The sequence below is a fragment of the Phyllostomus hastatus genome, unplaced genomic scaffold, assembly GCF_019186645.2.
Source record: "Phyllostomus hastatus isolate PE091 unplaced genomic scaffold, TTU_PhHast_1.1 phas_contig_34, whole genome shotgun sequence".
In the NCBI taxonomy this organism is placed as follows: Eukaryota; Metazoa; Chordata; class Mammalia; order Chiroptera; family Phyllostomidae; genus Phyllostomus; species Phyllostomus hastatus.
In genome coordinates this window covers 41257775-41270900 of record NW_025333857.1, presented here as the reverse complement: position 1 = coordinate 41270900, position 13126 = coordinate 41257775, and the positions used below count along the sequence as shown (strand labels likewise).

Below are 13126 nucleotides of genomic sequence, written 5' to 3'. Positions count from 1 at the left end.
CCCATACCTACTGACCCAACAGTTCAAATTTTGGAAGGCCGTGTTATAGAAATAAAAACACAAGTACTCAATGATATATACACAATTATATATTTTATAAATATATATCCTTGTGCATATGTCCTTGTACAAATATGTAAACAAATATACATTTATTCTTTTATAAGTATACATGTGTGTATATATATTTATATAGTTTGAATTGCAAAAAGATGGAAATAACCTGAATGATGATAAAAGAAGAGCAGAAGTAGTGGAGTAAATTCTGGTTTATTCATAGTATGAATTATTATGCAGTTAGTATAGACCTTTACCATCCTAGAGGGGTGGGCAGAATATAGAATTAAGTGAGAAAAGCAAGAGAAACATCTGTAGTATGATCTTGTCTTGTGAGACTAAATTATAAAAAAATCTCTCACATATGTAATCATGTTGGCATGTATTTGGATGAAGATGTAAAAGGGCTGCAAGAATATAGACAAAGTCATTAATAGTGGTGGAAAGTTTGAGGTGGGGTGGGGACCTGAGGTACAGATGGGGAAAAAAATAGAAACAAAATGAAGGAAAGTGAAAGGGAATGGCCTCTCTCTCTCTCTTTCTCTCCCCCTCCCCCACCTGTCTATCTTCCTTCATTGGTTGTGCTTAAACATGTATAATTTTGAGAACTTTAATGAAAGGAAGGAAAAAACTTCCTTATGTTATTTCTGTTTTTTTGCTCTGTTGTTCTTCCCTTACAAAATCTCTTCAACCTTTCTAATAGGGACAATCCTTGGGTTGTATAATAAAATACTCATTAGTTTTAATTTTTTAAAGGTGATGGTTTAAACAATTTAAAGAAATCTAGGGAACATGTAAAGATAAAATATTGTGAGGTGAAACTGAATTTCTAGGTGTCATGAAAGATTTAAGAATCACTTGTTTTTTTCTTCATGTTTTGTTGCTGTGTAGGAGGTGTCCATTTTCTCCTTGTGTTCCAGAAAAGTGTTTCCTTTCTTAAATCTAGGGAACACAGGGTTGGGTTAGGAGCCCCCGAATCAGCTAAGAAGTTTGCTAGCTCCTGGTGGGGAAGCAGAGCATTGAATTGAGAGCTCTGACATATGTGTGCATGTGTGTGTATATTTAATCAGTTTTTCTTTGCTGAGATAGCCAGCAAGATACTGCTGTTTCCCTGTGACTTGGGTGCTTTCTTTCAAATTATTTTTAAGAATTGTTTTCCTTATTAAATTATCCTCATTATACATTCTTATTTCATGCCAATAGACGTTTTTACCTAAAGAATTTGTCTGCATACAGAATAGCCCCAGACATTGTAGAGCTGGCTGGTGATTTAACCCCTGTTTATAATGAAAAGGGATTTGGGGAAGAACAGAGGTTTGGGGAAGAGTAGGATGTTGTTTCATAGATGGAGACTCAGAGCTGATCCCAAGTAGCCATACTGATACAAAGGTGAGAAATGGGTGGGTATGTTAGATCTGTAGAGATAGTAATACCAACCATCATATTTCTTTGATTGTAAGATGCTCATTTTATATGTTACCTGAAATCTGCATGCATTTTACTGTGCTTGCGTACATTTTTTAGGTTAATACTACAAGTCAACAGTGGTCTTATAATTAAAAGTGTCAGAAACCTTGTAGAATCCCCTTAGCTGGTCATTAAGTTCTGGATATTTAATGTAATTAGAACATTCCAGAATCATGGATCTCAACCATAGTTTCAGCCTGCATAGTACTATCTTTTTTTTTTCTTAATCCTCACCCAACGATATATTCATTGATTCCAGACAGAGGAGATAGAGGGAGAGAAAGAAACATTGATTGGTTGTCTACTGAATGTGCCCCAATAGGGATTGAACCTGAAACCTAGGCAGGTACCCTGACCAGGAACTGAACCCATGACCTTGCAGTTTACGACACAGCACTCCAACCAACTGAGCCACACCGGCCAGGGCTGCATAGTACTATCTTGATTTAGGCAGATCAGCAACTTATAAAAATATTTATTTTCATATAACTGCCTCGTAGATAGATAACACTAAAATAATATGAAAGATATACAAAGTAGGACCTGTGCATGGCTGACTCCATTTTAAATATCTCAAATTTAGTTCACTGTCACCATTGCTTTGGGAAAGCTAGTCACGTGCAGTGACATTTTTCCACGTCAAGGCCTAAAGGATATTTTATTAGGCCAAAAACCTAAATGGTGCTTATGCTCAGTGTGTCAGGATGGGGTGGGAAGAATTGCAGGAGAGACTGCTGCCTGAAGCTGGGACCCCGAGAGAATGGAGGAGTGAGGGGAGCCCTGGCGTGGAAAGACGTGCTGCCGGACTAGGTCTCCTGCATCCTGCCTGCATTTGGCTTGGGTGTCCTGTTGAGAATTTTGAGTTTTGTTTCCACAGTGGCTTTGTTTTCTTGGGCATAATACCTGCTTCATCCAGAAAAATCCCCCTCACCCTGACCCCATCCCCCAAGCCAGACTATAAGGCTTCACAGCTGACTTTCCTGTGTGTGTTTGAGTCCATGGTTTTGCTGCTTTTCTCATGCCTTTTCTTTATGATGTTTCAGCTCATCCACCATACACCATGTGCTTTAGAGTGAAATTCTACCCACATGAACCCCTGAAGATTAAAGAAGAGCTCACAAGGTATCTTTCATTTGTTTTATATTTAACGTGCTCCCTTAACCAGCTAGGGCCTCCGAGTCTCCCAGGCTAGATGTGCCTCCAGTCTGGAGCTGAATGTCTCAAGGAAGTGGGTGCTCAGCTCAGCATTCTGGCTTGGAAGGCTTCTCTCGCACTTAATTGTCTCAGGATTTTTCAAACGCTCATCATTGGGAGTGTAATTAACTGCACAACAAAGCAGCAGTTATAAGGAGGAGGTGCTCTCTGAAAACATCTGATAGTGGGGTGCTAAAAATAAATGGAAGATGAGTCTTTAGGATATGGGAAAATTCATAGTGGGAGAAGCCCCTGGGGCATATCTTCTGGATCTAAGCTTTTCTGGGAGAGAAAAGATCACTTGATAGAATGGACTGTTTGTCTTTGCCCTGTTCCACTTGCTAAATGACTGATGATGAGGCTAGCTTCCCCTCTCTTTGTAGGCTCCTCTCAGCCCAGCACTCTGAATTTTCTAGTTCTCAGGCCTCCCCATTTCTTGTCTCCCTCTGCTGGGGCCACATTCAGTCCACTTTCTGGGGGTTTTACTTCCATGAACAGCCTGGGCCAGTGCAGCTGAGCAGGTCCTGAAAGGGCCAATTCGGTGGATGGGGAGGACCATTCTGTGCTTAGCTATTGATGAGGCTCTGATTTGGTGACTGCAAATCTCACTGCATAATCGTCTCTCAGAATAACCCACACGGGTGCAAATGCAACAGAGAAACAAGTGCAGTTTGCTGATTGATCATTATTTGCAGGGAGATGTACTGGATTCTTGGATATTTTGCCTTCTCATTATCCATGAATGCCTGGTAAAGCTTGACCATAATGGCACTGAGGTGACGTTTGAAGGGAGCAGATGGTTCCGCTCTCTATTATGAAGTGATGTGCAACCATTTAGTGAGGTTTGTGCTTTGGTGGGGGCAGGGTTTAGGTTTGGAAAGGAGAAATACATAAGTAATGGTCATTATAAGTGGCAGTTAGTATTTTGCAATCTGGCCTGCTGTGTTTTTTAAATTTGATGTAAAAATCACATAATATAAATTGACTTCACTTTTTTGAAATGTACAATTCATTGGCATTAAGTACATTCACAACATGAAGCAACCATCACCACTGCCAAGTTCCAGAGCATTTTCTTATCACCTCACAAGGAAACACTGTACCGGGTAGCAAGCACTGCTCAGTCTCCTCTCCCCCGGCCCCTGGCAACCGCTAATCTACTTCTGTCTCCGTGACTTTACGTGTTCTGAGCATTTTATGTCAATGGAATTATACAATGTTTGGCTTGCTGATAGCTCAAAAAGGTATTCTTTATTTAATAAGCTCTTCTTCAGTTCCTACTCTCTGCATAGCCCAGGGTACAGGGTCTATTTGAATTACCAAAAAAAATACACACACACACACACACACATATATATATATATATACACGTATATATGTACACACATATACATACATACATATACATACATACACATACATATACATACATATATACATACATACATACATATATGTATATATACATATACATACATACATACATATATGTATATATACATATATATACATATATACATGTATATATGTATATATATGTATATATATGGCAGAGAGAGAGAGATAGGGATTTGTCCTGTTCTCTAGGCGGTGCTAACAGTATAATTAGGGAGATCCACCAGGGACCAGAATGGTTCACTTTTGTCATTTGTTTTCTTCATACTCTTGTCTGGAAGATAAAAACTGATACATGTCAAATGTTCCATTTGGTAGTAAAAGAGAAGAAAGTTTTACCTAATACCCCTAGTTAAATCCCTCTCAATTAAATTTGCTAGTATTCACAAGCATTAGACTAAATAACTAAGGTATGAGTAGTGGAAAATCATGAACATTTTTATGTCTCTGAAGGAAATGAAGACAATGCTCAGCCCTTGCACAGTAGAGATGGACTTTTCTTAGTCAGTGCCATCCTTAGTGTTCAAAACCAATCTAAAAGCTGTGGAATGACCCAGGTACTTAGGGCTTAAACCCTGTTTTGGAAGTGTTTAGCTTTTCTTGTATGAAAAATTCTTTTATTGTAAGATTAATCCAAAATTTAAGATGAATTTACTGTATAAGAAGTTACGATCACATTCATGACCATGTCTAGGGGTAAAGAAACATTGAGAGAAAGGACAGGTTTGAAATAGGAAAACAACAAAAAATGGTCACTAACAAGGATATTTGAAATCATTTTTTATCTTTCTTTATCTCTCCATTTATGCCATCATCTTACAATCCTCTTATTTTGTAAATGCTGTAGTGTATATGATTAAATGTAATCAAAGTATGTTGGTTTTATTTTTTTTAGTCGGAACCATGTTTAAATTTAGGCCAGGTAGAGAAGCAATATCATTAATGGTGGCACAATGACGTACGTCCCAGATCCTTTTGTTGCATAATCCTTTCCTGCAGGTGTGACACCAAAGGGAGACGCACCATCATCATTATTTTTTAGTGGCTATTGTATTAAAAAAAATGAGTGCCTGCACCTGAAGCCATTTTTAAGGCTCAGAGGATTATGTTGAACCCACGGCAACCCACCGTTATCTCTGCAGATCTCTGAAATAAAGAAGGGCCCAGGCATGCCCGGCTGCTGTGAGGGCTGATGTTTCCTTTCTCGGGAATCTCGTGTCAAACTTGATTTCTGATTTATGGGATTAGAACCGAAACTTCTCATTCAGCAGTAAATAGTCATTTGAATCTTTATTTTTTTATTTTTAAACTCATCAAAGAGTAGAAAGGAATGCTTGCTGTTCAATGCATACAGTTAGCAAGTAGAAAAGAAAGCTTGGTAGTCTTTGGTCTGGTTGTTTACATTCTTTAAAAAAGGAAAGATTTGATCATTTCAAGTGTTGTGTGACCTGTTTGTGCAGTGAGATGTCCACCCCAGCAGCACCCACATCGCCTGGGTATTTGGTCCCTGCCTTTGACCTGGGATAGGCCCAGCAATCTGCATTTTCATAAGCCCTCCAGATAATTTTAAAGCATGTCAAAATTTGAGAACCACTATTTTAAGCTAATTTGGATCTTCAGAAGTATTTGTTTCTTTTGGCAGATTTAGAGTATACATTCAAGTGCGGTTGGCTGGTCACGAAGCTGAGCCATATCACCGAAATCTAATTCCAGAACATTTTTTCGTCACCCCGGTGGGAAGCCCCTTACCTGAGTGAACAGTCATTCCCGGGCAGCCACTCATCTGCTTTCTGTCTCCATAGATTTTCCTGTTCCGGACATTGCATATAAATGGAATCACAGAACATGTGGTATTCCATGACTGGCTTCTTCTACTTAGTGTAATGTCTCCAAGGTTCATCCATATGGTAGTGTGAGTCATGGCCAAATGCTATTCCATGGCATTCACATTGCTTTTATCTTTTTATCAGTTGATGATCACTTGGGCTTTTTCATTTTTAGCTGCTCTGAATAATGCTGCTGTGAACACTCATCAACATTTTCTGTGAGGATGCAGGTTCTGATTTCACTGGGTCTAGGTTAGGGTCCCCAGCATAGGTATTGTTCAGAAGCTCCCTCAGGTGATTCTAATGTGCAGTCAGGGCTGAGAACCTGTGGCTTAGAACCTTAGCACTCAAAGTGTGCTCCATGGACCTTCAGCCCAGCATCACCAGGGAACTGACTAGAAATACGGGTCCCTGTGCCCCACCCAGACCTTCTGAGTCAGGGATCAGAGTCCAGCAGGACCTCCAGGTGACACGTGTGCTCATTCAAGTGGGAGAGGCATGGGTTCCAGGAGCTACTCGGGGTTCTTGTGTACCAAGTATAACATTGTTCCTCTGACAAAATGCACACCAAACTCTGGGCAGGGAACTTATTGGGGACCACCTTTATCCCCTGCACACATGCCACACAAAACTGGGGACAGAGAGTCTTCTTTGAGCCTCCACCATGTCCACAGTTCCCAGCACAGTGCCCAGCACAAGCAGATGTGGGATAAAGAGTTGTTGCATGGAAACAGCAGTGACCACTGAGCCCTCTCCATGTCCAGTGTGCTCTCAGGGACCAGCACCCAGAATCCATAAGCTCCACTGGCAGCAGCTGTGTGATCTCAGTGTTAATCACCCCTCTGAGCCTCTGTTTCTTTGTTCTTAAAATGGGGTTGTGCTAAGCGAAATAAGCCAGTCGGTGAAAGACAAATACCATATGATCTCACCTTTAACAGGAACCTAAACAACAAAACAAACAAAGAAGCAACATATAACCAAAGACACTGAAATAGAGAACAGGCTGACAGTGTCCAGAGGGGAGAGGGGAGGGGATTCAGGGGAAAAAGGGAAGTGTTTACAGGAACAAGTATAAGGACACATGGGCAAAAACTAGGGGTGGGTGGAAATGGGAGGGAGGTGGGGAGGGCTGGTTGGGTGGGCTGGGCTGGGAGTAAAAGATAGAAAATTATACTTGAACAACAATTAAAATAAAATAAAATAAATGGGGTTGTGCATATGACAAATCACAGGCTGCATGAAGGTTGGATTAAGTGGTTACTGAGACTGGTTGAGTGGTGTCCCCACCCCATCCCAAGTAAAAAGGTTGATCTCTGACTTAAACTCTAAAATAACCACAAAAGGAATCTGCACACATCTGCAACGTTACTTTAGTCAGAAGGAAGAGACCCAGGTCTGAGTCTCTAGAATGAAGGGATCCACCTGGCCCAGAGAAGCAAGGAGGTCTGCAGAGGGGCCTGGTCGTCGGGGAGGAGAGAGGGACAGACAGAGTGAGCCTGGCCTGGGCTTGCACCCTGGCATGTCCCTCTCCCCTGGCTGAACTGGGCGCACGTGGACTTTTTTGTTTGGCACTACAGTATCTTTAAAAACAAAATTTGTTGCAACATTTAAAATTCACAGGATTTTACTTTGTCAATGAAAGAAATTTCTAACCTAAAGAAAGGTTTAAAGAGTTTATGATGAGCCAAGGTTTTGGGAGCTAGTCCCAGAAGCAAAATCTCAAGGGATTGAGATAATGTTCCAGAGAACAGTGGTTTTGCAGTTTATTTTCTGTGTTAGAATCAAAGGGGAAGACACAGGAAAGGTTTCCACGAAATCCACTGGTGGCAGATTAAGGAGGTGGGAGAAAGCAAAGCATGGAAATCTCTAGGACTGGATGAAAAGTAAAATGGAGAGAGAGACATGTTTCTTTGACATTGGTGGGAGCAGGACAGTGAACATTTCACATACATTGTTCATGGAGGTATGCGGGTAAGCATGACAATGAGGGATGTTGGGCTTACGCCCTACTGGGTGTTTACTTTTGGAAGTCTGGAGAAGAGATCACTCTGACATTTTAAGTATGTTATTCTCGATGTGCAAAAACAATGGACAGGGCTTGCTCGAGGTGGAGATGAATCCATTGTCTAGGCCTTAGAATGTGCCCTCCCTCCATAACCCCTTCAGTTAGGAATTTCTTATAATCAACCCACGTGGTCACTTTCAGTCATTGAGTCACACTCAGTGGTGCTTGCCCAGGTAGCCCCCCCTTTTTTCACAACTTCTAAGTCTAGTCTCCTTGATTTTCTGGTGCCTTTGGCCTGCTTTTCTCTGCAGCAGCTTGGGGCTGGAGCTGCGTGGTGGCTGGCCCCTTCACGGGGTCCAGCGCTCTATGCTGCGTCCCCGGCCTCTTCCGCCAGCTGGCCACTCATGACCAGGTTTGCCTGGCCCTGTAGGCATCTGAGTTTGCTGTGCTTATAGGAAGGGGGAGGACACCAAATAGATGACAGCTCTAGTTATGGATACATTGGCTTTCTGGCCTCATCATGAAGTCATTTTGAGATTGATTAATGCGAGTCTGTGCCCTGCGGACTAGTCTCTGCACGCGAATTGAATCCATTTCCTGACGCTGTTTCCCACAGAGCTTGGGAAGCACGTACCAGAGGTGCGGGTGACGGTGGTGATAGTGACCGTGGTTGGCGTTATGTGGGAGGGACTTCCCGCCAGGAACAGTGGCTATTGGCCCTTCGCTTTCCTTGGTCCTTCTTGTGTTTATTTGAAAAGGGCCAATCACCCAGCTTTGGAAGCTGACACAGACACTTCGTATTTCCTGAATTCAGAAGCTCCCTCCCTTTCCCTCCGCTTGCCCTCCCCAGGGGCTTGGCAAGTCTCCGAGACTCCTTGGAGCTGGGTGGTGCTCCGGTGAGGTGATTGAGGTGGATAAAGCACACACAGTCCTTCCACCTCTCCCAGGCCTTCACCAAAACTTAGGGTGACTCTCTCCTTTTGTATTGCAGGTACCTTTTGTACCTGCAGATTAAAAGAGACATTTTCCATGGTCGCCTGCTCTGCTCCTTCTCCGATGCTGCCTACCTGGGTGCCTGTATTGTTCAAGGTGAGTTGAACTGGGCTCTAGAGCTTTGGCTGCTCAGAGCTCCCCTCCTGCCCCACCTGTGCCTGGCCACCCGTGTCCATGGTGTGGAGCCTGGCAGGGCTGGGTCCTCAGCAACAGACCCTTGCTTATCTTCCCTCACAAGCCCCTGGGGTCCTGGTGGGAGACTGGGCTGCGGTGGTCACAGGGCCTCTGCAAAAACAAGGGGCCCCCAAAGCCCTGTGGTAGAGCTCAGAATGCCCAACTTCATGAGAAGCTCTGAAGGCCAGTGGGGTGTTCCATGCTCGCAGCTCCCACCGCCAGCTGTGGGGCCTAATGAGTGTTCTAAGGGGGGACTATGTCCAGGAAGGTAGAGGTAAATTCAGACATTTGAATGAAATGTCAAAACACACACGTGTGCGCACACACCCACACATTTATTCATGTGGGTACATGTACACTGTATCTAATTCTTCAGCTTTTCTAGTCACGTAGGGTGGTAAGGAGAGCATTAGGCTCACAGTCTGCCATATGACTCAGGTGTTCTGTTCCCGTGGGGTCAGTTGGGAGGCAGCTGGCACAGGGGATGTTTAGAAGGACCCAGGTGATGCAGCCATTTGAGCATGAATGCTAATAACATGTTTATGAGAGGAGAGGGAAGGGAGGGGAGGGGAGGTGGGAGAACAGAAAGAGAAACAAGAACCAAGTGAGCATGTCAGTCTTGTAAAGGATCTGGAATAATGACAATTATCTGCTGATGACAGTCCCAAGCTTCTTCATTCACAGCTTAGGGGAGAGGTGAGAGAAAGAGAGAGAGAGAGAGAGAGAGAGAGAGAGAGAGAGACAGAGAGAGAGAGAGAGAGACTCTCATTGTCCAGGGGATGTGGATAGGCAGACATGTCCCTATGGATGCTCTGTGCTGTGAGATAATTCCGTGGAGGACCCTGTTTCCGGGTGTGTGCTCTCTGAGAATTCTAAAGAATGTGTCTGCATTGATTTTCCTCTTCCCCTGGGAGCACACTAGTGCTGCATAGCAGAGTTTAGCAGAGGTGTTGAAACCCTTGGAGATATTCATGTTTAAAGTCAGAACAACAGTGATACCGTGATGGGAAAGGTCCTTCCAACTGTCTGAAGGTGGGGCATGTGCTTCCAAAAGCAGCCTCTCTTACATCAGAGCTAAGGGAGGTAAAAAGCTCGTACATAGTTCCTCCCTATTCCCGTGAAGACAGCAAGTTCCTAGTCAGGGAGTATTATCTTTGTAGGGAAAGTGGATCGATGCTAATCCAAGCAGCCAGCCCACATGTGAGGATTTCAGAACACATTTAGGTATTAGTGAGTAATGGTCAGTTCTTCAAAGGCAAGCTCAATATGGGTCTGTAATGGGAAATTTTCCATCCTGTTTTATGTCTGAAATAAAGTCACAGAGGCTCCATCCAGGGTCCCAATGATGGAGCCCTATGTGAGGCCTCATTGCTGTTCTCACTGACCACACACACACATACACACACACACACACACACACACATTGTGTAGAGAGTAGGGTTGCAAATGGACTAGTGACCTAAAAAGGTCTTTTCAGCTCAAAAATGCAGTGGTGTCCATGAGCCATTTGTAGCAAATCCAGTAAAAGCAATTCATGATGTTCTCTGATGCTGAGGCAATTCATCAGCAGCTCTAGAGATCATTACAAATGCAGATAAGAGATCATTACAGATGCAGATAAAGATCTGCTTTGTAGGAACTGCTCCTTGAAGGAGCTTTGTCAGCTTCCCTGTATTCTGAGTGCATAAAAAACAGGCAGCCGCCTCGGGTTTTGCCAGTTGTACACGCTGAACACACGGGTGTATTCAGCACATGCCACGCCTTTTCTTTCATAAATGCAAATTGCAACATGAACACACAGGACCCTCGGGGTCTCTTTTTGTCCTCTCTCAGTAAAAATAGCCTTCCCATTCTTTCTACAGAACAGCAACAGGGTGGGATTCTTGTTCTTATCTCCTCTGCCTTTTGTACTCAACCCCTGTGGCTCGGTGGCTCCTACCAGATGTTCAGAACTCAGTTCAGAGGTAACTTCCTCTTAGAAGTCTTCCCGGACTACTAAAGTAGCCTTCCTCCTGCCCATTATCACAATGTTCTTTCACACAACCATTTTGTTGTCTTTTAAGCACTTAGGTCTGAAATGACCTTGTTGTTTTTTTGGATTTATTATGCATCCTCCCTCCTACTCCCACCATGCAGAACCTAAATTTCATGGAAAGTGCGTCTCTGGGTGGCTCATTTCACTGTAATACCCCTGTGCTGGGCATAAGTTCTCCACTAAATATGTTAAGTGAACCAGGACACTTGCCTAATTACACCAATGTATGCTTTATTCCTATACTTGGGAGAAAGTGGTTGGTTCACTACCTCATTCATTTGTTCTCTAAGCATTTATTGAACATCGGCTAGGTGGCAGGCACTGTAATACAAAGTCCCTGGGGGTGGGGTGGGGAGACAGACAAGTAAATAGATACTGAGATGAGTGCTAATGGCTAAATAGAGAGACACCGCCCACCCCCACCGCTATGACCTCCTCCGGAGGGCCCCTGGTTCAGCAAGGGCAGTCAGGGAAGGCTCCTCAAGGAGCTGGCCCTGAAGCCATCATGTCCTTTACCTCAAGTTCTTTTGCAACGAGTCCTCTCCACACCAGGGGAAATGCCGTTGCCAGGCTTACCCTTTCTATTTGCCATCGCCCGATGGCACTCATCCATTCGCTTCAGCTCTTGGGGTTAATTCCTGACAGTTAATTCTCTTAGAAATGTGCTAGGACCTGTTTTCCCTTACCAGCTGTCCAGCATATTGTCGGTCATTTGTCACAACTTGACCCTCAGTGTCATGTGTGGAAAAGAGAACCACAAGCCTCTTACCCAGCAACTTTTGGCAAGGAAAGAAAAATTTGAATACTTGGAAATCCTCAATCATTTATAAACTGCCTTTTGCTTCAGGTGAAGTGAGATTTGAAGACAAGATTTTGAGAATAAGGAAGCAGGGCCCGTGATGGGGGAGGTGTTGGCATTTACCTGGTCAGCAACCTTGTGCAGGGTCCAGGGCATTTCTTCTCTTCGTTTTCCAGCATATTCCAGGCTACTCATCTGTAGTGCTGAGCAGTACAAGTCCATTTGTTCCTCCCAAGTTTCCTGTAAAGAGAAGGGCCCCGCACAAACCAAGCACTCCCTCACCAACCACTGTGCAGGCTAACATTTGCAGTGAAGATGACCCAGTCATATCAGCGGTCCTCTCTCTGTGGGAAATGGAAGTGTTGGGTTGCATCTCCTAAATTGTAGGTCCATAGCCAGCTCACAGGGGTGTGTGTGTGTGTTTCTTTTGAAACTGATGTTGAGTTAATCATCTGTTTATGATCTGTTCTTATCATTGATCCCTTTGGGACAATTGATGGATTGATTGATTTCCTTGTTGTCATTATTCCCTATTTCCATTCCTAAAGGCAACAACTGGGTTCACACAGATCTTTGATTTTGCACACGTCCTTATAAAATGATTAGTATTGATTAGTGTATATATACTCTTAAATTGTATAAGTTAAATGAGGTAATAGAACTCATTCCTTTTTATGCTCAGAACACTGTTTGGGGGATCTTTTACACCACTGGGCATACATCTATCTTGTTGCTTTAACTGCTACAGAGTATCCGGAAGGGTGTACTGTCCACATGTATTCCTCCCACTGACAGTGAACGCTCATGGTGCTTTCATGTTCTTTTTTGTACCCAGAGTTTTTCTAGACTACATGCTCAGAAATGGGTTTGCTGGGTCATAAATTTGACTAAATGCTCCTACCTGTTTTCTATAAGAGCTACATGCATTAAGAATCCTCCAGAAATGTGCAAGTACTTCCATTTCCTTGAGTCTCTGCCAACACATAAAATCATCTGCCTTCCTCAACTTTTTGTTCATCTCATAGGCCTAGTTGTTGAGGTTTGCAAAGCTCTGATTGTGGATGAGCCTGAGCATCTCTTCGTGTACCAGCCCTTTGGGTTTCCCCTTTTGTGAGCTGGCTGTTTATATCCTTTGACCAATTTCCTGTTGGTCTTCCTGCCTATTTCCTTACTGATTTGTA

The 13126-nt window shown here is 43.3% G+C and overlaps 1 protein-coding gene across 3 annotated transcripts in view; it reads left to right on the top strand.

The window, feature by feature from the left end:
• The window catches only part of FRMD3 (FERM domain containing 3), a 264153-nt gene that overhangs the window by 167055 nt on the left and 83972 nt on the right, over positions 1 to 13126 (top strand). For all 3 annotated transcript variants that reach the window (XM_045840802.1, XM_045840803.1, XM_045840801.1), the window contains exons 4-5: positions 2568 to 2646; positions 8936 to 9033. In XM_045840802.1, coding sequence (XP_045696758.1) covers positions 2568 to 2646; positions 8936 to 9033 — 177 coding nt within the window. The remainder of the gene's footprint in view (positions 1 to 2567; positions 2647 to 8935; positions 9034 to 13126) is intronic.